Source organism: Sinocyclocheilus rhinocerous, unplaced genomic scaffold (genome assembly GCF_001515625.1).
Source record: "Sinocyclocheilus rhinocerous isolate Xijiao unplaced genomic scaffold, SAMN03320098_v1.1 scaffold1935, whole genome shotgun sequence".
Taxonomy (NCBI): Eukaryota; Metazoa; Chordata; class Actinopteri; order Cypriniformes; family Cyprinidae; genus Sinocyclocheilus; species Sinocyclocheilus rhinocerous.
In genome coordinates this window covers 81624-107567 of record NW_015623718.1, presented here as the reverse complement: position 1 = coordinate 107567, position 25944 = coordinate 81624, and the positions used below count along the sequence as shown (strand labels likewise).

Below are 25944 nucleotides of genomic sequence, written 5' to 3'. Positions count from 1 at the left end.
GATGCGTAGTTTACATAGGCAAGCAGATGAGGCCGGAATATGAACGCAATCCGCTTAATGGTTCAGGATGAACTGCCTTTAACTGAAAAATTAGTGTTTACTATTGTCATTTTTGCATTATTGACACACTATTTTCCTAATTAATGCTGTTCAGTTGCTTTGACACAATCTGTATTGTTAAAAGCGCTATATAAATAAAGGTGACTTGACTTGACACTCTAAAGGACTTCTTTAACTATGCCCTCGATGAGCCCATTAGTCGCTGGAGGATGTTGGGTTGCAAACATTTTATCTTTTGAGGGGTTTGTGGAGTACCTCATCCACAGTGGAAGGCAGTCAGCACTGCAAAGAGAGGTGCCTTCTCATGGGGTGCCTTTTCACAACATGGCCGCCACACCAGAGGCTCTTCATAAGATGGCCACCAGCCCAGAGCCCCACTACAAGATTGCTGCAAGTCCAGAGTCTCTTCACAGGATGGCCGCCAGTCCAGAGTCTCCAGCCATCATGGCCTCCACACCAGAGTCTTCAGCCGTCATGGATACAACTTTAGTGTTCTTGGGTATTATGAACATGCCGCATGAAGTCAGAAGGGTGGGCCCAGGGCGTTTGAAGCTGTTGTCCAGTTTGGCAGACCCACAACTGATGTCAGTGCGAGCAGCTGGCATCTCTCTGGTGGTCTCAAGTCCGGTGGTCCTGAAGGACCCGACTCCGGTGGTCTCAGAGGTCACCACAGAGCTGCCCGATTTCACTGCTGCTGCCATAATCAAGAAGGCCGTCTTTGCCTTTCACCTCATGGCTGTTCTGCGGGCATGGGCTGCTTCAGAGTCCACTCATGAACCCGCTCCAGTCCGGGAGCCCTCAGATTCCACTCTTGAGCCTGCTCCAGTTCCCCCCGAGGTGGCGACTTCTGCTACAGAACCTCCTGAGGTGGCAGCATCCACTTCAGCTCCTCTCTGGGCGGTGGCGCCCACTCCTGAACTCTCAGTCTGTCTTGTCCCAGCCAAGGAGACTGTTGCTGAACTGTCTGCCGGTCCTGTTATGGCCATCAAGGCTGTTAATAACCTCTGTGCTCTTCATTGCAGTTCTGCCTGAGCCACCAGGGGGGTCATCTGCCTTGTTAACTCCGCTGAGGTGGTCATCGGATTGTTGCTGCCTGCCAAGCTCCTGGCTCCGCCCTGGTCACCCGCCGGGGTTGCTGTTTGGCCGCAGCCTCATTGGTCAGTTCCTCCGGTCCCACCCTGGTGGTCCTCCGGGGTTTCTGTTTGGCCGGAGCCTCGCTGGTCTGTCCCTCCGGTTCCGCCCTGGCCTCCTCTGTGTCCAGGCCCTCTTCCACTACACGGGCCTGGCCCGCCATCCATCCCCCTGATCCACCTCCATTCCGCCTCCTTCCGGGATTTATTTTGTTGGAGCGTCTGGAATCCACTCCTTAAGGGGTCACAGCCTTCACAGCCTTCAGCTGGTGTGCCCAGGATAGCCTTCAGCTGGTGTGCCCATGATGGCCACCTGTGTTTTTTGTGTTTTTCTGTGAGCACATGACTTGTGTTGTATTTGTTTGGTGCCATGTGCTCTCTCCTGTCTATTGTCTGTCCCTGCCCATCTTGTTATCTCATTATTGTTTAAGTTGCTCCACCTGTGTCTCCCTCGTTACCCTCCTCGTTTGTTTCCCTATTTATTCTTCTGGTGTTTGCAGTCCTATGCTGATCCGTTGTTTTTCGTCAGTTTTTGTCGTGTGTGTGTGTGTGTTATGTCTGCCTGTAGTGCAGTTCCTAGCCTGTCTGCCTGTTTTTCCCCCTCGGGGTGGTGTTTGTTTCATTTTATTATTAAAAAGAAAGACCATTCTTTCTGCAATTTGAGTCCTCGCCTCATCGCTCCACATGCACCGTGACAAAAACCTGCAACAATATTTCAATCATTAAACAGTGCGACAAAACGTTGTAAAAACACTTAAAGTGCCTTAATATATTTAAAACAGTAATATTCTCTATATTAATGATGCGTAGTTTACATAGGCAAGCAGATGAGGCCGGAATATGAACGCAATCCGCTTAATGGTTCAGCGTTTTCCTTCTAATGGTTTTCTACGGGAAACCATTTAACGTGAAATTTGCACATTGCGTTTATATTCTGGCTTCATCTGCTTGCCTGTACAAAATATCCATAAGGTGTTTACTGAATTTTGCCTTTTAATATTTGCGTTTTACTACATGACTTAATGCAAACTGCGTAAAAATAACTGGCGGTCAGTGGAGCAAAGCTTCGTTTTGCCCTCCAGGTGGGCGTTCCTATAAGGGTGTGACGTCACGGGAAAAACTATCAATAAAAAGGTATGGAATTATGCCAAATATTATAACATTAATTCAAAAAGAGAGTGATTTAGAATATTCGGTTATGGCTGAATGGTCAAACTATTTTCACACTTTAAATGTGCAAGAAATTCCCTATAAATTTTTTTTTTTTTAAAAAGCATGGAAAAGTTATAAGACTTTTGTCCTGCTTGAAGCTTATTCTATCCCTACGTTCTTCCAAAAAAGAAAAAAAACATTTTTTTTTTGTTCCATTAAAAAAGAAACAACATGAAGGTGAGTAGATGATGACATCTTTTATTTTCTTTATTAATTTTAGGAGATCTGTCTGTTAAGGAGAGAATTAAATCCTCGTGACCTGGAATGAGATCATCGTCTGCTCTTCTACTCGAGATCCTGTTTGACTGGTTCACACAAACCAAGCAGGTATTGCATCACCTGGGATGCAATGGGGGGTTATTTTTTCTTTGAGAGTTATGCTTTGCTTTGTAAAAAAAACACATTTCCTTTTCTTGGAATTTTAATCAAATAGAATTAACTTTATATAAAACAAACCCATGGTATGTCCTCACTGATTAGAAAGTTAAGTGAATGAGTTTGTGCCTGGGTGAAACATGACTAACCACTGAAAGTATTTCAGTGTGCAACTTCCCCATAACAGAATGACGCGATGGGCTTCACCCAGAGAGTTTGAGCTTCTGTGAAGTATCGACTCGGATCAAAGAAGGTTTTGTTTGCTTTTATTGTTTTTATGGCGGTTACGATGTCCTGCCGTAAATACATCGCCCCTCTAGTGTTCTGTGCCCAAGTGGCCAGCTCGTTTTTTGACACCGCTCTCCAAATGATCGTTAAAGAACGATACGCAAACGCCACCGACCGGGACAGCGAGCAGAAAGCCATCACAAACTTCAACATGACCTTCAACATGGTGCTCAAATTCATGCCGATTGTGCCAGCGATCCTTTTGGCAAAGGTTGGAGACAAAGGTTACAGGAAAGTGCCAATAGTTGTTCCTCTGGTTGGTTACTTTCTGTCCAGAGGTTTGCTCTTGCTGGATATCGTGCTGGAATGGCCTGTCCAGGTGCTGTACGCGGTGCCCGTGATCCATGGACTGTGTGGCGGATTCGCATCGTACTGGGCAGGTGTGATGGCGCTGGTGTCGGTGTGCTCCAGTGAGGAAGAGCGGTCCGTGCGCATCATGAGAACCGAGCTGGTGTATGGAGTCGCCGGGTTCATTGGTAGTTTGGCTTCTGGTCACTTATTTAACCTCTATACCGTAGGTCTCCAACAAGGAGCCATTTTATCTAGTTTGTGTGTGCTACTGTATTTCCTCTGCCTGCTCTATGCCGCATTTTTCCTGCGGGTCGATCTTTTCTCAGAGCTTGGAGAGAGGCAGGAGCGACGGGAAAGTGTTGGGATCATAAACCACGAAGCCCGTGATAAAATAAACATCGCTTTGCTCTTCGTCAGTGGGATTTTGTATGATATAGCAGTGGCTGGAGGAATGGAGATGTTGGCAGCTTACGTGCTCAAATACCCCCTCAACTGGGGCGCAACCGAGGTGGGTTATGGAAACGCGGCTGGATCCCTTCTCTTCATCACCAGTTTTTTGGGTGTGAAGATCTTCACAAAATGTTCAGTTAGAGATGAGAGCATGGTCATGATCGGGATGGTGTCTTTCGCAGCTGGGATTTATTTCATGGCATTTGTGACCACAACTCCGATGTACTTTTTGGGTAAGTTATAACCAAATAATATGCTTACTTGAACTGCACGGTAATATTTTATTCATATACCCTTAAATGTAATAAATATGACAATTTTATGGCTAAATATTATCCAGACCCTGTTGGCTTATATCAATGAAAGCAATCAATAAGGGTCGGACAAGGTAAAATATCTGGTAACTATGCACATGCAGGTGTATGTTGCTTTTATAAAAATATATACATGGCTTATATTAGCATTATAAAACATAATGAGTAATACGTTACGTTTGGCTGTACATGAGTGATATATTTCTAAAAGTTACTTAAAAGTTAAAAGCATTGCTTAACAATGCGTTACTCCCTAAAAAAAGTAACTAATTTCGTTACTTAATTACTTTTTATGGATAGTAATGTATTATGTTATTTTTAAAATCTGGGCTGGACTTGCTTGTTTGATTTTAATAATGAAAAAAAAGTTCTGTTTTGGCAAGTGTAGAAGCCCTTTCACACCAAAAGTGAAATGAATAAGCCTCAGGCTGAAGGAATGTAAATTAACATCTGTACATCTGTAGTAGAGGGCAGCTCAGAAAACATTTCAGTTGTGCTGCCAATTCTGGATTATATAAAGAACAGGACGCAGGAGAAGAGAGAAAGTTTAACACTCTTCAGCAATGAAAAAGAAAAAGAAAAGAAACACAAACGTTATGTTTATCTAAAGCTATTTTTAATTATTAATATGGTTGAATTGTATCATTGGAAAGCTGTCAGTAAAAAAATGGGAAAACAAAGTAACTGGCATTACTTATTTGAAAAGTAACTCCGATATTTTCTTGTAAATGAAAAAGTAATGTTACTTTACTAGTTACTTGAAAATGTAATCCGATTATGTAACTTGTATTACTTGCAATGCGTTACCCCAACACTGTTTCTAACTATAGTGATGAACGAGCATTTAAACTGGAATGCAATAATAGAGCAAGTGCATAGTTCCTCAAGGGAATAAAAACAGAAATGCTCTATAAATCACTTAATTGATTTAGTATTCTCCTCTGATCTGAGGTTTTGTTCTTGTCTCCCTTTAGCTCGCTCTATCACTCTGTTTGCTCTGATTCCAATGCCCACCATTCGCTCGCTGCTGTCCAAACAGGTCCGGGGAACCTCATATGGTAGGTGTCAGTTCTTTATTCTGTCAGTACCCTAAACAAGTTGTGTGTCTGCATATGGTGCTGCCAAAGACAGGCTTTATGGAACACTAAAATTTCCTCAAAAGTAAACTTAGACTTCAGTTGACTTTTAAACAATTTGCATGTTAGTCCATGCAGCTGTGCTGTGAAGCATATCAATATTGGGTGTATATATTCAGAAGTTGAAGTGTGAACAAAAAATCAAAAACAGAAGTGAAACTATGAGTCAGTGTATTCACAGGTGGAGCCCATAGGAATATTTATGCTTTTGTGTGGTAACAAGAAGTAGCTTTATAGGCAAATGTAAAATTATTATGTTTATGACCTGGGGTGCGTTTCCCAAAAGTAACTTTGGTCGCAAGTTCCGTTGTTACCAACAGAGTTCAACGGAACTTGCGACCATAGTTAGCACCTAATGATGCTTTAGGGAAACGCACCCCTGGTTGTTTTCTGGTGGTCGTTGATTTGTTTTCTTTATTTAATTACCCATGTTCTTGACTGACCTAACTGGTGTTAGTGTTGTTGATCCCAGTTGTACAAACAGTTGATGGATTATGGTGAATTGATGGGCTGGCTGAGGTGACAAGGAGTTAGAGTATGGTATTTCAGAAAAATACAGGGCCAAGTACCGAACCCTGAGGCACTCCAGTGGATAGCAGTTGGTATTTAAACACTCTCTCCCTTGAAGATACCTTATCGAATCTGTCTGTGTGGTAGGACTTAGCGAAGTGTAGTTCAAATAATTCTCAGTTCAGAGAGAGTGGACAGGTGAATTTTTAGGCCTTACTCTGCTTTTATGCACGTCTGTGATTTTTGGTAACCATCCAGAGGTTATGTACTTTACCTTATCACCAACACACAGCTAGTGACAAGCCAGACAAAAATGTAAGCAGATTTGAGCATTTGTAAAGAATAAGTTATATGAAGCCAAGACATGGTGACAAGTTTAAAAGCAGTAATGTAGTACAGTCACACTCAGTCACTAAAGACTATCTGTAATGTAACATTGAGATAAACTAAAATACTAAGCTTATAATTTTTAAAATATTTACAGTATATTAAAAAAATACATTTTAGTGTAAGTGTGTTCTATAGCTTGTATTCTTCAAGCTTTCTTTAAGGAGGTGTGTTTAAATCCCATGCTACTGGAGTGCCTCAGGCTTCAATGCTTGGCCCCCTATTCTTCTGATATACTGTACCTGCAGGTCACACCAACCAAACCTCATCTCGCCCCTGTTGGCACCAACCCTATGTAACTGATATGTAATAGAGCTTACAAATAAAGGTACAGTTGGGGTGATGATGGGATAAAAAACTGAACCAACTGAACTCCTCCTAACCTTTGGTTTGGAACACCACAGTTTGGTGAAGCATGTCCTTTGTAATTTTCACATTTAGCTACTTTTCCTGCCATAGGCATTACCTTTGTCATGCTCCAGTTGTCCTTCAAACTTGCAAGCTTGGTCACCACACCCATCTACACTGAGATCTATCAGGCCACACTTAACACCTTCCCAGGGTTTGTCTTCATACTGTCCAGCATCTTCACTGTTCTTTCTATGATACCCATTAGGTAAGCTGACACTTTTTGGCACCCTTTGACAATATTTTATTCACTACTGAATTCTGAGAAACAGTCATTCTTAAAACATTTTTATTTTTTATTTTTTTTATGCCTAGTATTGTAGGATGTCGCTCTGCGAGACATGATGGATATGAGAGAATTCAAGGGAACTGACTGACAGCATCAACCACACCAAAGCAGACAATGTATCAGAAATGGACAAGTTTGTAGGTTTACACTGATGTTACGTACAATAGAGGATATTCTACTAGGATAATGCTACTTCCTGTTGCACTGTGGTTACACTGCATTATTGGTAATGCAATATGTGTAGCATAGCATCTCATTTGCCAAGGTTTTTTTTTTAACATCTATGTATAAAATGCTGACAATCCTTAGTTTTTAGGTATTTTGGTAACAATTTACAATAAATTTCCATTCGTTGTTAACATTGACTGCATTAGTAAACATGAACTCACACTGGAAAATTCTTCGAAAGTATATTAATCTTAATGTTAATTTCAACATTAACTAGTATATTATTGAAATCAGAAGTTGTATCTATACTATTTAAAGAACCTGAACTGACAACGAACGGTAGTATTTTTATTAACCAGCCTTAACAAAGATTATTAAATACTTTAACATAAGTATTACGAATTAACTAATGTTAAGTAATGGATCATTACTGTAAAGTGTTACCAATATTTCTGTATATTTCCGGTCTATTTGAAATGGATGACATCTTTTATCAGATTTTTATTGTTCAGATTTTGCAATAAATTAAGTTATTTGTACATCCGTGTATGGTGTATCTTAATAAACATACTTTTTTTTACACAAAGTATCCAGGAAATACAATAATGATGCAAATAATCATTATAGTATAATGGCAGTCCATAAGTCTATATACTGTAGTTTTTAGTTCTGACTGTGCAAAGGCACAAAAATACATTAAAGAAAAATACATCTTATTAGCATATTCTAATCATTTCTATCGCTATGGTCTAGTATTAAATCAGTTGAGGTAAAGGGTAACAGCATCAAACAACACTGTACAAGTTATTCTTCCTTTTAAAGTCCAGAATTTATATTTTGTCAGTTTAACTATAAACAGTTTATGCTAAAAGGAAGCCAAATAAGCTTTATAAAACATTACATATACAAAACATGCAGTTGATTAAAAGGTTATTCAATTGTAAGTGATCCTCCTCACTTGCTTTAGTTTAATTTGTTATTTTTATACTTCATACACACCCGCTGGACTGATCTGTAAGTAAACATATGACACACTCATGCTTCAGTCGTTTAATATTTGACAAAAAAAAATGTAACCATTAAGCATATAAAATAACAGATTAATGGACCACAGTTATTGCAGATTCTGTAGAAAGTCATATAATCATTCTACATTTAATCTGTTCTTGTGTAAACTGAATTGAATCATTTTTAGTATAAGCTGTATTTTATATCATAATGTACAACATGCACTTAAGCAACAAAAGTCATATAGCTGCCTATGTAATGTAAAATAAAATTTATTCAATTGAAAATCAAATCAACTAAAAAATTAAGAGACAAAAGTGGACTGGATTTGATGGGTTAAACTTCAAGCCATGTATCGTCACTAAACTTTTATGAACTAGACCACATTAAAAAGGGCAAACATAGACACATAGAAAACAGCCTATGCTGCCAGACAGAACATCTGAGAGGATGAAGGTGGAAGAAAAGTTCAGAAGGCAATGAGAAGATACTCGATGACAGAAAAGCAGCTGCATTAACTGCATTTACCAGCAGGTGGCGTGTTTCCAATCTGTGTGCTGCAGCTGTGCTCAAACACTAGAGGGTCAGTTCTGATTAAACATTGCTGCATTACTAATTGCAACATTGATGGAGAACTCACATAAAAATGTTTAACAAATGATGCAAACTCTGATCTTGAAATGACAAAATTTCCCCAAATACAACCGTGAGAGAGAAACTGCAACCCTGACTGTTCATGCCATTTGCTTTATTTGTCTTTGGTGTGGTCTGTATGTGTGTGTGTGTGTGTGTGTGTGTGTGTCTGTCTGTCTGTGTGTGTGTGTGTGTGTGTGTGTGTGTGAATTGATTTGTTTTATTCTCCTTTTTTTAGTGATTAATTAGGGGGAGAAACAGAAAATGAAGCCTAATTTTTAGGACCATCTTTGATTTCTGTGATAAAGCAATTAAACAATTTCCTCACGCAACATATTACTGAAAAACAAATGTGTTAAAATATAATGTAATTTGTACAAATTACAATTTTCTATAATAAAATATACATAAAAATTACATATACATAATATACATACAAAAATACATATTCTGGAGCAGCAGAATATCAGAATGATTTCTGAAGGATCATGTGACTCTGAAGACTGGAGTAATGATGCTGAAAATTCAGCTTTGATCACAGGAATAAATTACACTTTAACAGATATTACAATAGAAATTATTTTAAATTGTAGTATTTCACATTACTATTTGTATTTTTGTATCAAATAAATGCAACATTGATGAGCAGAAGAGAGTTCTGTCAAAATCATTTAAAAATAAACGTACTGAAAAGTAACGCATTACAATCCTGCACTGCATAACCAGCGATGTAACAGCTGCCAAAAACATTACCATAATGCATTTACTAAAAGCTTTGAATTTCAGAATGTGTGTATATTACTGGAGATGAACCGCTCTCCATTAGTATCCCAGAGTTTCACAGGAAACGTCCCACATTACATTCACCTCACTCGACTAGATATCTCAAACACATTTACTGCCCCATTAAGACAAGTACAAATCATTATGACACATATTTTGTCATAAATATTTAATGAGGTCAAGTATGGCTGAGAAAACGCAACAGCTTAGTTTAGAGTGTAACGAGGGAACGGCCGATCCAGGCAAGGCTTTTGTGATGCCAGTGGCCAAGAAATCTTCCGGAAAAAAGCAAAGGAGATATCAAACTTCAGTTCCACATCTTTGGCAAGAGGACTGTTCGTGAACGTGAACCAAAAAAAACAAGAACACTGACGTCTCGGTTCCCTTGGACGGATCAGCATCAAAAGACAAGCATTTACAAAAGGGTAACAGGCAAACATTTCACTAAAAACGACACATTTGTTGACGTCACCAAAAACTCCTCGCGACCGTTTGTGGTTTCCCGAAGCCGTTAAGTGTTTAGCGTTTCTTCTGCAGGTCTAGCCCGAGCTTGAGACGAGGAAACTACAAATTCTCCTTCCACAACAAAAGAGAGAGAACAAGAGAGAGGTGGTTGCATGGGCTTTAACAAATAAAGACACTTTACAAAAATGAATTCTCGGAGCTCGTCCGCTCCAGTAGCGTCCCGTGAAAGCTCTGCTGGCTGAAACACGCTCAGTTCGTTTCTCCCTTTGCCTCCTGTTTGTCTTGTAACAGTGGAATGAGGGACTCCCATGCTGCAAGGCACTGTGGGGCAGAAGCAACAGCAGGAAGTCAAGGCCAAAGCCACTTCATCTCAAACACAACTCTGCTTTGACTAGACACATACACTTAGATTTCCTAAACAATCTATTTCACATGGAAACATGCTGCAGGAGTGACGCACCTAGATTTTGCATTAAAGGGGTCATATGATGCTATTTTAAAGATCATTATTTTGTGTATTTGGTGTAACAGAATATGTTGACATGCTTTAATGTTCAAAAACATTGTATTTGGGACTTTTTGACAACAGGTACAAAACAGCGATTGTAGTTATCTCCACCATGGTTGGTCACGCTATGTTTTTATTCGCGCAAGTGACACGAAAAACATCTCGCGAGTAATCTAGAGCGAGTGACGCGATGCGCATATTCGCTTCGCATCTGGTGTGAACACACCATTAACTTTTATAAAGAATATCTCTTTGGATTTGAGACTTTAGTGTTTGCAACTTTACAGATCTTCTTTATGCACCAAGAGCTTGTAACACTCCAAAGAGAAAGGAAAACTTGAAATTGCATCATATGACCCCTTTAAGACTTTTTTTTCATCACAAAAAAACAAGATTTTTCATTACTTTAATAAAATAAAAATAATGCATTAATCATAAATTAAATACATTACAATAATACATTATTAAATAGTTTATTATTTAAATTATTTAATTACAATTACAGTTACTTTAAAAATAGCAATTCTCATTTAATACATTACAGTTACCACTTTAATAAATAGCATTAATCAAATTCTCATTCACATTCTCATTACGAAAAAAATTTTTTATTGCTATAATGCACATTGTGATACATACTTGAAATTGTACTTATAATTTTTAGAAAAACTGTTTTTTTTACTACTTCATACTCGTAGATTTTACAAGATTAATTGCCAATTCAAACATAAAGATTTTGCATTTCTGTAATGCTGCTTTGAAACAATGTGTTGTGAAACGCTCATCTGATTACAGTAATGACAAGTATATATATACAGTGGGTACGGAAAGTATTCAGACCCCCTTAAATTTTTCACTCTTTGTTATATTGCAGCCATTTGCTAAAATCATTTAAGTTAATTTTTTTTCCTCATTAATGTACACACAGCACCCCATATTGACAGAAAAACACAGATTTGTTGACATTTTTGCAGATTTATTAAAAAAGAAAAACTGAAATATCACATGGTCTTAAGTATTCAGACCCTTTGCTGTGACTCTCATATATTTAACTCAGGTGCTGTCCATTTGTTCTGATCATCCTTGAGATGGTTCTACACCTTCATTTGAGTCCAGCTGTGTTTGATTATACTGATTGGACTTGATTAGGAAAGCCACACACCTGTCTATATAAGACCTTACAGCTCACAGTGCATGTCAGAGCAAATGAGAATCATGAGGTCAAAGGAACTGCCTGAAGAGCTCAGAGACAGAATTGTGGCAAGGCACAGATCTGGCCAAGGTTACAAAAAACTTTCTGCTGCACTTAAGGTTCCTAAGAGCACGGTGGCCTCCATAATCCTTAAATGGAAGACGTTTGGGATGACCAGAACCCTTCCTAGAGCTGGCCGTCTGGCCAAACTGAGCTATCGGGGGAGAAGAGCCTTGGTGAGAGAGGTAAAGAAGAACCCAAAGATCACTGTGGCTGAGCTCCAGAGATGCAGTCGGGAGATGGGAGAAAGTTGTAGAAAGTCAACCATCACTGCAGCCCTCCACCAGTCGGGGCTTTATGGCAGAGTGGCCCGACGGAAGCCTCTCCTCAGTTCAAGACACATGAAAGCCCGCATGGAGTTTGCTAAAAAAACACCTGAAGGACTCCAAGATGGTGAGAAATAAGATTCTCTGGTCTGATGAGACCAAGATAGAACTTTTTGGCCTTAATTCTAAGCGGTATGTGTGGAGAAAACCAGGCACCTGTCCAATACAGTCCCAACAGTGAAGCATGGTGGTGGCAGCATCATGCTGTGGGGGTGTTTTTCAGCTGCAGGGACAGGACGACTGGTTGCGATCGAGGGAAAGATGAATGTGGCCAAGTACAGGGATATCCTGGACGAAAACCTTCTCCAGAGTGCTCAGGACCTCATACTGGGCCGAAGGTTTACCTTCCAAGAAGACAATGACCCTAAGCACACAGCTAAAATAACGAAGGAGTGGCTTCACAACAACTCTGTGACTGTTCTTGAATGGCCCAGCCAGAGCCCTGACTTAAACCCAGTTGAGCATCTCTGGAGAGACCTAAAAATGGCTGTCCACCAACGTTTACCATCCAACCTGACAGAACTGGAGAGGATCTGCAAGGAGGAATGGCGGAGGATCCCCAAATCCAGGTGTGAAAACCTTGTTGCATCTTTCCCAAAAAGACTCGTGGCTGTATTAGATCAAAAGGGTGCTTCTACTAAATACTGAGCATTTTTCAGTTTTTCTTTTTTAATAAATCTGCAAAGATGTCAACAATTCTGTGTTTTTCTGTCAATATGGGGTGCTGTGTGTACATTAATGAGGAAAAAAAATTAACTTAAATGATTTTAGCAAATGGCTGCAATATAACAAAGAGTGAAAAATTTAAGGGGGTCTGAATACTTTCCGTACCCACTGTATATATATATATATATATATATAGTTCTTTTGCATTATTTATATACCTTTATATTATTTATGAATATTTTGAATTAGCTTTTATTTTTATTTTCAGATTTAATTTTGAGTAATTTTTATGTGAGTTCTATTTAGCTTTAAAATTCGATTTAATCTGCTTAGCTTTTATTTCAGTTTTAAGTAATTTTAGTAGTTATAAATAGTACACTTACTTTATTTCAATCCGTTTCTAAGACAACATTTCTAAGATTTAAAATTTTTTCCATGTATTATTTATATTTTATTTCAGCTTTTTTTTTTTTTTTACTAACAAAAATTATTTTTAGTAGTTTTAGTTAATAATAACACTGATTGCCACAATGCAAATAATAAAAAATAAATAAATAATAATAATAATAATAAAATGACTCCAAGCGGGTTTTATGTTCTTAACACAAAAATGTATTTCTTATTTCCTTCCTTTTGATTTTGGGGTGTCTTGACAGTTTAAGCAACATGATCAACACAGAAAAACGTCTGTATATCAATATGTGAATATTCAATGAAGTCAATAAGGAAATAAGTGAGCTCCTCTGACTCTTGCAGTATAAATGTGCTCTTCCCGTTTAGCAGAGGTGTTTTGAATTTAGCAGCGCTGTGTGAGTGTTTGACAAAACAGCAGGACTGAAATGTTCCTGCGCAAGTTCTTCAAACAACAGCTGAGCAATTTCTGAGCAACAGTCACTCCAAGTGCTCTATACACGAATTACAGCGGGTTTCCTGACATGTTGGTGTTTTATCTTTCACTTGGATGTTATAAGTTGCACCGAGTAAATACAGCTGGATAAAACAAAAACTGCGTCCGTCTTCATTTCAGGCTGCGAAGCAACAAAATGTGATTATTTTAAAGGGGCTGATTCTTTTCTACACCCACTGTATGTGCTTAAATCAACATTAAGTCAAACTGAACCCATTTACTTTCTTAAAACACGTCTGGTTCTACTGTATCATCAATACACATTATTAGTTAGTCTTGGTAGCTGGTCATATTTTGTTCTGGCGTCAAAATATAATACCATGCTCCGCCTCTGAAATGACACACAAATTTTCAGCTCTAAGCACATCATATAGAAACCACTTTTCACAGGTGCAGGAAGGTTTCTGACCTTCTCGTAGTACAGGATGTTTTTGTTGGACATGCCCGTCAGCAGCTGTCTGAAGTCCTGCCGCTTGTTGTTCTCCCAGCGGTCCCAGTCGGCCTTCAGGTCAGCGTTGAAACACTCCACACGGTCCTGACACTTCTCCACATCAGAGGGCACCTGCAGGACAGAGATGTGCGGAGAGCAGACTGACCGCTTAACCCTCAACTGAAGAGACGTTTCTCCCATCACGGAATATACTTCAATACTGGCCAAGATGTAGATAAGTTTGTGTCTTCATGGGAACAGAGACGTCACTGTCTCAGCAGTGGATGCTCTGCAGTGAATGGGTGCCATCAGAATGAGAGTCCAAACAGCTGATAAAAACATCACAATAATCCACACCACTCCAGTCCATCAGTTTATAACAAACAAATCCATCATTAATATGTATTAATTGTTTTTTAGCTAAAATACGAGTCCATAATCCATAATATTGCTAGCTTTCTCTAGTGAAAAAGTCTCATCTGAATCAGGAGAGAAATCTGCACCATTTACAAGCCAAAACAGCTCTAAACAAATATGTGGGTGCATTTTACTACAGCGAGAATAAAAGTTATGCTTTCTTTCTTTGCGTGAACATTTGGGTGGTGTTATGCAAATCTTCCCACATCGTGATGTAGATATGTGGGGGCGTGTTAGAACGAGGCGTTTTAGGTAGGTGTGGTTGACTCTTAACTTTTATAAAGAATATCTCTTTGGATTTGAGACTTTAGTCTTTGCAACTTTACAGATCTTCTTTATGCACCAAGAGCTTGTAACACTCCACAGAGAAAGGAAAAATTTAAATCGCATCATATGACCCCTTTAATAAACACAGCTCTAAAAGCCCTGCAAATCCGAGTTAGCAAAGAAATTTAACTCACCGGTGTCTTTTTGTCCTCCCTGAACACGACTGCCTCCAACTTGGTTTCATACTCAGCTTGAACTTGGTCTCTCTTCTTCAGCACATTCTGACAAACGACAAGAGGTTTGTGAACTGAGGCAGTCGTTACAGTTTACATTCTCCAGTTTCACTTTTTCTCTCTATGACCAATAAAAACTAATAGAAATGCAGGCTTACTGCCTCAAACTAGATAATGAAATGTGTTCGGTGTATGCTGTGCACTGGAGTCACGACACAAATATGGATGCTATTAAAACGCTTCTTGTTGCTTCCCAGAAATCCTGGACGTCTCGCTGTAATAATCCCGCAGTGACTCGTGGGAGAAAAGAAATATGATCGTGTTGAGCGGAAATGCTCAAAACACCTAGTCTGCAGGAATTAAACTCCTCGTCTTCAATGAACTCCTCAGTTAAACTGCTTAGGGATGGGAGATAACACTGAAATTTCAGGCCTGTCACTACTTCAGTGTTATAACTTTAACAAAACCTCACATATCTCAATATCACCACATAACAAAATAAAACTACTATAGCAGTACTATACAAACGGTTATATCCAACTTTACTCTAAATATAAAGTGATATTTACTTTATATGCTTATTTCGTTGTAAAATGTATAACTGCACAGCTCTATATATGCTGGATATATATTATTTTTATATATCCATACATTAAGATATTATTAACATTAACATTATGATTTTCTGTAAAGCTGCTTTGAAACAATGTGTATTGTGAACAAATATATTTGACTTAACTTGACTTTAAAGGAGAAATTATGGAACTACCTTTAAATGTCCATGATATATAATTATCAACATCCAAATGACATTATCACGAGACCTTATTTATATTATATTGTAACTACAGAAAACTCCAAATTTCACACACAATACAGGAACACTGGCTTAGTTTTGGGAGAATATGCGGTCATAAATAACGGTCTGTTTTAGCGTTGGAACGGTTCGCGGAAAAAAATCGAACCGTACGGTTCGGCACACACGGTTCGGCACGCGCTAGGACCACGGTTCAACTTAAATCTGACAACGCATCTGAAATATGGATTGCTATAAAATAACACGTAAAACAAACAGGGTTCGGCTAATATATGTTTCTGTTGATGGATGCGCATCCTGGCTTCCCAATACATTACAACAACAGCGATGAAAAAAAAACGTGGACAAACCATTCACTCGCAAATATTAAGCTCTCTCTGATGTATTGATGAAAAATTATGTCAAAATGCCCGTCTTGGTAAGTATCCTATAGCAGACATAGCCGGCTGAACGTATTGTATCAGTGCATTCTCTTAAAGTGACAGCACTTTCTTGATATTAATCAAACAGCAACAACAAAGAAATCACTCACTGCTCTTGATTGAATAGCTTTTGTAACTTTAATAAAGATTCATCTTTAATATATACAGTCAAGTATGCAATGCTGTTTTACATTTCATTACTTTATTAAATTTCTGTACCTGAAAACTGTTAGACCTACCTAAAAAAAAAACTGAAAATCACTGTTTATTTTATTTGTATCTTTACTCTATTGTATTTATTTGTGCTGTTGCTTGTAGTTAGATTATTCTTATTTTCTTTATTTTTATTTGACAGTATAGTTTTTGCCTAAACATAGCACATACTGAACCGTACCGTACCGTAAGTTGAACCGTTCCACCCCTAGTCTGTTTCCAAACGACATGAATTATTTTCCAGTAGATGGATGAGGGAAACTCTGCTGGCCGCTCCATATTAATGCTGACTCGAATTAAAATTCACATGGAAAGGGGAAGAAATGACTAAGAAGCTCACCTTCATGGACTCGATGTACAGGACGTATTCTCTGAGCACAGGGAGAAAGTCTTCGCTCATGTCCTCCGTGAGCTCCTCCAGAGCGCTGGAGCAGTTCGACACGCACCCCGACACCCCCTCCAGAGGATCATGGAGGTCCTCCTCAAAAGACGACCAGGAGGAGTAGACCGGCCCGTACTCTCTCAACTCCATCAGGAACTCTGACACACAGAAACAATGATAAAACTCTCTTCTTAAAGAGCACTGTTTATCTACATTCTACAATTGAAAAACCTGTTGAGCTACCCTGCTGTCTACTTCCTACATAGGCAACTGTCTTCTAAGGGAGCATCCTAGGTCTGATCTGAAACACCCTACAGAGGCACTTACAGGCGCAAAGTTTGGGATCAGGAAGATTTTTTATGTTTTTAAAGAAGTCTCGTGCTCACATTTATTTGATCAAAAACACAGAGAAAACAGTAATAAAAAGTTAAAAAGAACAACATTTATTCAAAATCTTTTCTAACGATAAAAGTCTTTACTATAACTTATCAATTTAACACATCCTTGCTGAATAAAAGTATTAATTTATTTTAACAAAAATAATGACCCCAAACCTTTGAACAGAAGTGTATAAGATTGAGTTTTAACACACACACACATATGTTGCTCACTAAAGGCCTCAATATAATACAAGTGAAAATGAAGAACAAACGATGTGATGTCATTTTAAACAAAATCAGTCAAAAACAAAGCTTCATTTCTGGAGTTCAAAACAGCTTTCCGGAAACATTTGCTCTGGCTGGCAAACACCTTTAAACTACCATTGGTCCGTGGTGACTATGTAATAGGTACTGTACACTCTCAGAAAAAAAGGTACAAAAGCTGTCACTGGGGCGGTACCTTTTCAAAAGGTACACTTTTGTACCTTTTAGGTACTAATATGTACACTTTAGGTACTAATAATATGTACCTTTAAGGTACCAATATGGACTCTTTAGGTACAAAGGTGTGCCTTTTGAAAAGGTACCGCCCCAGAGACAGCTTTTGTACCTTTTTTTCTGAGAGTGTACGTGTGGCTTTGGTTGCTTTCTTCTGTTCAGTCCGTCGAGATCAGACATCCACGAGTAAAAACAAACACTGGAGAGCTGCTTGGATGTAGAAAGTGAAGTGTAATTCTAATAATGTAATGTTTAATCATGTAAAGCTGCTTGCTTTAAAGCAGTCTATTGCATAAAGTGATTTTTAAATAAATGTGACTGGAGCGAATCAGCAAACAATGTGGAACCAATTAAATAAGAAACGAATGTTTATCATCTTAGATAAACTGCAAAAGTCAACAGGCTTTTCAAAATCCAAAATATTGCCAAACAGGCGCTTTTGCATCTCGTTTCGAAACTAAATCATCCGCGATCGTCTTGTCTGTCTCACCTCACTCTTCTGGTCAGTCAGCTCGACTCACTCTCCTCACTGGAGAAATGAAATCTGATCTGTGATGCGACTGTCGTTCGGCACGCTGCATTGAGCAGCCGCGTTCAGTTTTTAATTGTAGTGTCTGTTCTTTTACTGAACTAAATGATTTTTATTACTATAAAAAATCAAAACGACGGTGGGGGTCGGTGCCGCGGTGGGCAAGTGACGTAACCGGTGTTGCGGCTTAACACCGGTATCACCGTCAACACCGTCTATCGCGGCAAGCCTACTGGAGCGCCGACTGCAGAGCTTGTGCAACCATCCACATGGCTATGATCAGGTGCTTTCTTAACTGCTGTTTTCTCACCGCTCTCATTTTTTGTGTGTTTATTTGTTATTGAGAGGAAAGTGCGCAGCACATATTTACATATTCATCTAAACGCTGCTCTCAGCTGCATAGGCAGTGTTGGGATGTTAACTAAACAGTAAACTGCCATAAAGGTATTTTTAACTTTTTTACCCCTTCCTGAAGAATGATAAAGAGCTTTGCTGTCAGTATCTCGGGGCCTTTAGGATGGAAGATGAATGGATGTCATTTCTTTTAAAAGGCCAAGTGGGACGCTCTTTACCTGATTGCTCTTTGATGATTCGCTGTGCTATCCTGTCAATGGTGCCCAGTTTCTGTGTGAACAAGTCCAGATAGTCACCCATGGCGGCAAACTCCACCGGCCGTGCCCTCACTTTATAACCGCCTGTCACATACTTCACAGATTCCCCCATTTTAGTCAGCAGAGCCAGGCCTTGACGCTTATTCAAGTCCTGAAAGTCAAGCATACAGTACATCAATTCTGTCTCACGGCCAAGAAAACCCTGCCAAAGCCAATGAAAACAATGAGTTTCTGGAACAAGCTTTCCATGTTGGAATATATAGCCTACTAGCAACATATTGCAAAAGCTCAATGTTGTCGGGCTACTCTCAAAGAGACATCTGGATCTGGTCATAAACAGCTAGTGAGGGTTTCCAGCTCTGGCAATCCAACACGTCGCCGGCACAGACACGCTGAGAAACTTGAAGCATGACACATTTATGATTCCTGTACACTTAAGAGTTATGTTTCCAACTTTCTTTTCATTTATAAGGTCAGTTTGGACTCCCTTCAGGAACATTAAATTCATAATGATTTGAAGATCTTTTCTTCTGTATTGTTTTGAAACGGATTTTCTAAAAAAGACAAATTATCGAAAGAAAAACTGTAGGGCGGGGCTTGGCTCTGTGAATCGGTTGTTGATTGGATGTCGAGATGTGGGCGTGGCATTTAAGAGTGGAGGCAGATGAACATGACCTTGCAGGGGCGGAGTTTAGGGCGGGGTTTAAGCTGACTAAATGATTGGATAAGACCTGCGTATGTCATCATAGAGAAAAGTATTGTTTCATCAGAAGACCTAGTTATGATATTTAATTCAACATTACAAACACGAATGAATCGTTCACTACAAGATCTATAATTAGTGCTGGGTAGATTATTTACAAATTGTAGTGCGTTACTGATTAACAGTTTACATGATGAAAACTGTAGTTAGTAACGTAATCTAGGTTACTCATTTTAGGTGATCCATTCTGACTACTTTTTAGATTACTTTTAGATTACTTTTTATCTAACTTGTTTTAAACTTCAGAATTTCTGAATTTAAATTCAGAAGTTGTAGACACGGTGTTACTCACCTATTGAGAAGAAACAAAGCAACCTCGGCGTCCGATCGCAGGCCTCCGCTCCTTGAGTTCTCTCCAGCGCTGGAAAGCTGATCCAATATTTACACGGGTCCTACTTCTTTGCCTTATCGTTCCGCAGACGTTTTCCTCTTTTGTTTTTTATCCGCCATCTCTATCTTTCTGTCGCTCGGCTCGGCTAATGTCCGTCCCATGCACTGAAAGCTCTCTCCTCCACATCACGAATAGACACGCCCCTTACTGCTGATTGGCTACAAGTTTGTTTTGCTATTCGGCCCGAATCAGTTTTCTAAAGTGTTTTTAAAAATCACATACCCTGCCTTTAAGACTGCTTTTGTGCTCCAGGGTCACATATTTCGAGTACTGGATTGTTGGAATCGGATTACGTAATCCAGATTACATGTAATCAGTTACTACCCAGCTCTGTCTATAATATGCAGTGTGAGTTTTTATTTTCATGCTGACTTTAAAGCACTGACCTTTGCTGAGAGAAATGCATTGAAGTGTTCATTGAAAGAGAGCACCGGATGGTCTGCTACACGTTTGAGGAACTTGTCTAGTGCCTTTCTCCTGGTCTCCACAAACTCCTCTGAGAAGCGGTCCACCACTCCCTTCATAACAAACTTCTCAGGCAAAGGCTAAAGGATTGCAGACAGGAGAAACAACATCAAACGTAGTCCATCGCGTGGTCTGAAATAGCAGATTTTGCTTAATCTTGGCAGCAATATCAGTGACTGGAAGTCAAAAACAATCCGCACAACATTGAATGGCTCATTAAATAACAGCTAGTTGTACAAATGTGCAGATGCATTAAAACTAGTGGTTTTGAAAGCAGTGCAGTGAGGGCTTTTCCTCTACCTACTGGAATAAGGTGGGTGGGTTGGCTTTCCTCTAATTTGTTCCTCAGCCAGTCAAAGTCCTGGTAGCGTCGCCTTACCGAGTACTCAGGCAGGTCAAACTCTGTTCTGGTGGTCTGTAGGTCACAAAGAAACAAAAAGAGAAAAGTATTGTTTCATCAGAAGACCTAGTTATGATATTTAATTCAACATTACAAACACGAATGAATCGTTCACTACAAGATCTATAATTAGTGCTGGGTAGATTATTTACAAATTGTAGTGCGTTACTGATTAACAGTTTACATGATGAAAACTGTAGTTAGTAACGTAATCTAGGTTACTCATTTTAGGTGATCCATTCTGACTACTTTTTAGATTACTTTTAGATTACTTTTTATCTAACTTGTTTTAAACTTCAGAATTTCTGAATTTAAATTCAGAAGCATGGTTTGCCAATTTATTTAGATGACATTTACATGACTATTTTATATTGTGAATAGAGTCAAAGCTAAATGGTATGACATACAGCAGGATTTTCAGAAAGGAATATGTGGCCCTGGACCACAAAACCAGTCAAAAGGTTAAATTTTTCGAAATTGAGATTTATACATCATCTCAAAGCTGAATAAAAAGGCTAAAGGATTGCAGACAGGAGAAACAACATCAAACGTAGTCCATCGCGTGGTCTGAAATAGCAGATTTTGCTTAATCTTGGCAGCAATATCAGTGACTGGAAGTCAAAAACAATCCGCACAACATTGAATGGCTCATTAAATAACAGCTAGTTGTACAAATGTGCAGATGCATTAAAACTAGTGGTTTTGAAAGCAGTGCAGTGAGGGCTGTTCCTCTACCTACTGGAATAAGGTGGGTGGGTTGGCTTTCCTCTAATTTGTTCCTCAGCCAGTCAAAGTCCTGGTAGCGTCGCCTTACCGAGTACTCAGGCAGGTCAAACTCTGTTCTGGTGGTCTGTAGGTCACAAAGAAACAAAAACAGGTGAATATCATTTTTTTAAGCAATCAATACTTTTATTCAGCAAGGATGCATTGATCAAAAGTGACAGTAAAGACATTTATAATGTTACAAAAGCTTTCAAATAATCTCTTTCTATTCATCAAAGAAATCTTAAAACAAAAGCGCAAAAATATGAAGCAGCACAACTGTTTTCAGCACTGATAATAATAATCTTGAGCAGCAAATCAGCATATTACAATGATTTCTGAAGGATCATGTGACACGTGATGTTATATTTTTGTTCATCGCGTGTTTCTCCGTCCAGATCGTCATCGAGCTGTAGTCGGTTCAGCAGAGATGAAGAGGAGGCGGGGCTTGAGGTGTCTACTGGAGTCCCATTGGGCAGGATCAGGTCCTGGGGGCGGGGAAAAAAGACTGACTTAATGGAACATCGATATTTTGAAAATCGAATAATGTAAATGTGAATATACACACACAAAACCCTCCAAAAGCAGTGGTTCCCACAATTCAAAAAGAGGTTCATCAGTTAGAGATGAACAACAGTGAAACAGTTCTGCTCTGGTGATATTAGACCCAGAAGAAAACTTCAAAATTCACTCATTCAAGGCTGAAAGTGCAGTGCTCCTGCTTTCTTCCTCTCTTCAATGTCCTCCAGAAATGAACAACTTTATATGTTTTTATATATGCACAGTGTTTTCTTAAGCAATCCTATGCATGCGGTTTAAAAGTTGGTAGAAATAATAAAAATGACATCTGATGAAAGTGTTCAACCCCTTGAATTAAAGTCTGCACTTCAATTTCCTCTTGATCGTTTCATTTTAATTCTATTCTGGTGGCATACAGACCCAAAATTATGAAAATTGTGTCAATGTCCAAATATACAGTATATGGACTGAACTGTATTTTGTGTCTTATAAAGGGTTCCCACACTTTCTGACCAATAAACTTCCACGATTTTTTCCTTTCTAAAGTTGTTTTAACTGAAGGTTACCAGTCAGTGTTGTTAACTAAAACCAAAACTACAAAAAAAATGTTTTTGTAAATTGAAATAAAGCTGAAATAAAATTGAAATATTAAATAAAATAAAAAAATTTTTTAAAAATTGTCTTGGCACCTAACTGAAATAAATCATTTTTTAAATAAAAGTTGAAGAACTACATTTTCTAAATCTGAAATAAAACTAAAAATTAAAAACATAACAATAAACGCTAATTCATAATAAAAAAAAAAAGGAAATTAATTCTTAAACACAAATAAAAAGTGGAGGTATGCAAAAAAGCATCTAGAAATTATGCATTTATATATTTTGACATTAATATGGTCAAATAAATGTTTTTTTAACGTATGATTAAATTATAGGCAAGGAGAAAGTTGAATGGGTAACAGTGATTTTATAAGGCATTTTATTTCGTTTGGAATACAGAATTTGTTAAAAACTCAAATGTTAGAAAAAGAACAACTTTATAAAAATTTTAAAACGGATATCGGAGGTTTTCTCCAGATGTGGACATACTTGTTTTGATTTATCTCGCTAATGTTATTGCTATTTCACATTACAACTGAAAATGTTTCCAAGAAAACTGAACAAGATTAAGCAATTATCACAAAACGGTGACAACAAATTATTAATTCTTTTACCAGGAAAATAAGCATTACTCACAACGTTCCCTGGCACTGTGCATCCCACGATTTCATTTTTTCTGTTAAAAAAATCCAGTTTTCCAAAATGTTTACAGTGTGGCACAAAACAACCCAAAAGTGAGTTTCTGCTTATTAACAGACAGTTTGTTAAAATATTGCGGCGATGCATCTAAATATGAATTATGCACTCTAAAAAATGCTGGGTTAAATACTACCCAGTGCTGGGTAAAATAGGGACAAACCCAGCAATTGGGTTGTTTTGACCCAGCGGGTGGGTTAAATGTTTAACCCAAGCTTCTGGCTAGTAACCCAACCACTGGGTCAAAACAACCCAATTGCTGGGTTTGTCCCTATTTTACCCAGCACTGGGTTGTATTTAACCCAGCATTTTTTAGAGTGTGTAAGCTTCCAATCAGAAAAAAATATATATAACACTAAAGTAGATTAACACCTTCTAGCTAGAAATTGGTCATAGGAATAAACGAGTACGGAAACCTATCTCTAATAATAATAAAGTACATATAGAAATAAAATTTGATATAATATTATTATTAAAACATATGCATTAGAATTTACTAATAGCAATTCTGTTCAAACGTGTTAAGCACCATTCATATTAAATTTTCTATTCTTCATGTTTCACTGTAACTTTCCTTCTCCTTTAAGTCTTAAAGGCATAGTTCACCCGAAAATGAAAATTTGCTGAAAATGTTCTCGTCCTCGGGTCATCCAAGACATTAACTGATGGACTGGAGTGGTGTGGATTGCTTGTGGATTATTGTGATGTTTTTATCAGCTGTTTGGACTCTCATTCTGACGGCACCCATTCACTGCAGAGCATCCACTGCTGAGACACTGATGCAATGCTACATTTCTACAAATCTGATGGAGACACAAACTCATCTTCATCTTGGATGGACTGAGGGTGAGCACATATTCATCAAATGTTCATTTTTGGGTGAACTATTGCTTTTTTTTATTATTATTTCCATTTTCTGGGCATACATAAATATTTTGCTGCATATATTTTTGTGCATTTGATAAACAAACCTTGATTTGTGTCAACACTGATCAGCATCAATAATAACTGAAAACTGGAAGATCACATACATGTCATTTCATTTTACCAGTTTTTAGATTGAACACAAAATGCTTCCATTTCTTAAAGCAGCCCAATTGTTGTGAATTCTCGATTAATCAGTAATAATGTATTATTGCATGAACCTGAATGTCTAAAAAAAAATGCACTCCATTCATTCCACACACAAAAAGAAATACTGTGATGGTTTCCTGATGTGTAAGTTACCATCATACTAAATAAAGAGCTAAATCATATATCTTTGCAGTACATGTCCACCATGGTACGAGGCCAATAAACCATGCATATGGTAAACACAAAAACACACGCGGTACAATCATGGTGCATGTTCAGACAACCGCGATAGTACCATACTAGTGCATTTCTAAAAACATGGTAATACCATGATGCATGTTTATTAACAAGGCAGTAACATTGCATATTTCCATAAGATATTACCACGATATTTACTAAAAACATATTACGAAATGAACTCTGTGTACTGTTTGAGGCTGGATAAATACACTACTTGCTTTTCATCCAGTATAATAGCGTAGACATCTCGACACACTGCCAGCACTGCTGGAGAACTATGAATGCCGCCGAGCTAGCAGCGGGCGTGGGTTCATGTTGCCCTGATCTCACCCTCTCTCCGGCGCTGCCGGGGTTCAGCACATCTGGGATGCGGCTCAGCGCGCTCTCCTCGGCGGACAGAGGGTGGCAGATGTCCTGGATGGATTTCTGCCCGGACGAGGCCAGTGATCGCGGGGTGCCGGCACTCATCGCGCTGATCGGCTCTGATCGCGCAGGTGATTGTGTTTCACAGCCGCACGAACCGAGACAGCGAACATCTGTCAGCTGACAGCCACCGCGCAGGTGCGGAACTACACTAGTCACTCTCGTCACTTCCGGAAAATCTTACTCGTTTCAAATTAAAAGTACTCGCTTCTTCGCTTAAAAGTCTTCGGCGCTCACTGATCAGGTTTGTATCCGAGGTGAATGAAGGAAATTCCGTTTGGAATCATTAATAATGTTTATCCTACTTTACGGAAAATATTCCGTTTTGAAGAAGCTGACACCTTTGAACATGTAATGTTTTGCTTGCCCAGTCACATCGCAGCTCTGGCAGGATCTTTACAGTTGGTTAAATATTATATTAATAATGACATTCCTTATCTACATTTATTTCAGGTTTTGATTTATGTGGATTGTCCATCAAAACAAATGTCACTGATGTTAAACATTATTATTACTATGGGTATCATATTCATAAATGCAAGTGGAATAATAGCAAACCCTCTTTAACTTCTTTTTAAAAATAAGTGTAAAACTTATTTGTCTTCCATAAAATATTTATCAAAAGACAATGCATACCTTGGTGAATTATATAACGTCTCTGTCTTTCTAAGATTTTGTAAAGGTGTTTTTATTCATTTTTTTTTTTTTTTTTTTTCTCCTTGCAACCCCGCTAAAAAGTTGTTTTCTTGTTTATTATACTGTATAACTTATTGTTTCTTTTATTCACATGAACCTGTTTGAGTATTTTATTGGAAATCTCAGTTGTATGACTGAAAATTAGAGGTTT

The 25944-nt window shown here is 38.4% G+C and overlaps 2 protein-coding genes across 2 annotated transcripts; one reads left to right on the top strand and one right to left on the bottom strand.

The window, feature by feature from the left end:
• The first annotated feature begins 2985 nt into the window (after positions 1-2985).
• Positions 2986-7268, top strand: LOC107732942 (thymic stromal cotransporter homolog). Its single transcript, XM_016544435.1, has 4 exons — positions 2986-4039; positions 5095-5178; positions 6613-6769; positions 6877-7268. Exons 1-4 carry the CDS (start codon positions 3055-3057, stop codon positions 6932-6934), a joined length of 1284 nt encoding a protein of 427 aa, XP_016399921.1. The 5' UTR covers positions 2986-3054; the 3' UTR covers positions 6935-7268.
• Positions 7269-9351: 2083 nt separating this feature from the next.
• On the bottom strand, positions 9352-25245 carry LOC107732699 (sorting nexin-30-like). The gene is made up of 10 exons (XM_016544146.1): positions 25005-25245; positions 21904-22034; positions 21524-21626; positions 20689-20799; positions 20306-20464; positions 18727-18916; positions 16706-16905; positions 14875-14961; positions 13976-14128; positions 9352-10228 (listed from the first exon to the last, which is right to left on the bottom strand). Exons 1-10 carry the CDS (start codon positions 25140-25142, stop codon positions 10157-10159), a joined length of 1344 nt encoding a protein of 447 aa, XP_016399632.1. The 5' UTR covers positions 25143-25245; the 3' UTR covers positions 9352-10156.
• Positions 25246-25944: the final 699 nt, after the last annotated feature.

Excerpts from the sequence above, each read along its gene's own strand:
- LOC107732699 (XM_016544146.1), bottom strand. The coding sequence starts at position 25,142 with ATGAGTGCCGGCACCCCGCGATCACTGGCCTCGTCCGGGCAGAAATCC. Across the intron at positions 20,800-21,523 it reads AACCCACCCACCTTATTCCA|ACCACCAGAACAGAGTTTGA; the intron begins GTAGGTAGAGGA and ends TGTGACCTACAG. Across the intron at positions 10,229-13,975 it reads ACATCCTGTACTACGAGAAG|TGCCTTGCAGCATGGGAGTC; the intron begins GTCAGAAACCTT and ends TCTGCCCCACAG.
- LOC107732942 (XM_016544435.1), top strand. The coding sequence starts at position 3,055 with ATGGCGGTTACGATGTCCTGCCGTAAATACATCGCCCCTCTAGTGTTC. Across the intron at positions 4,040-5,094 it reads AACTCCGATGTACTTTTTGG|CTCGCTCTATCACTCTGTTT; the intron begins GTAAGTTATAAC and ends GTCTCCCTTTAG. Across the intron at positions 6,770-6,876 it reads CTTTCTATGATACCCATTAG|TATTGTAGGATGTCGCTCTG; the intron begins GTAAGCTGACAC and ends TTTTATGCCTAG.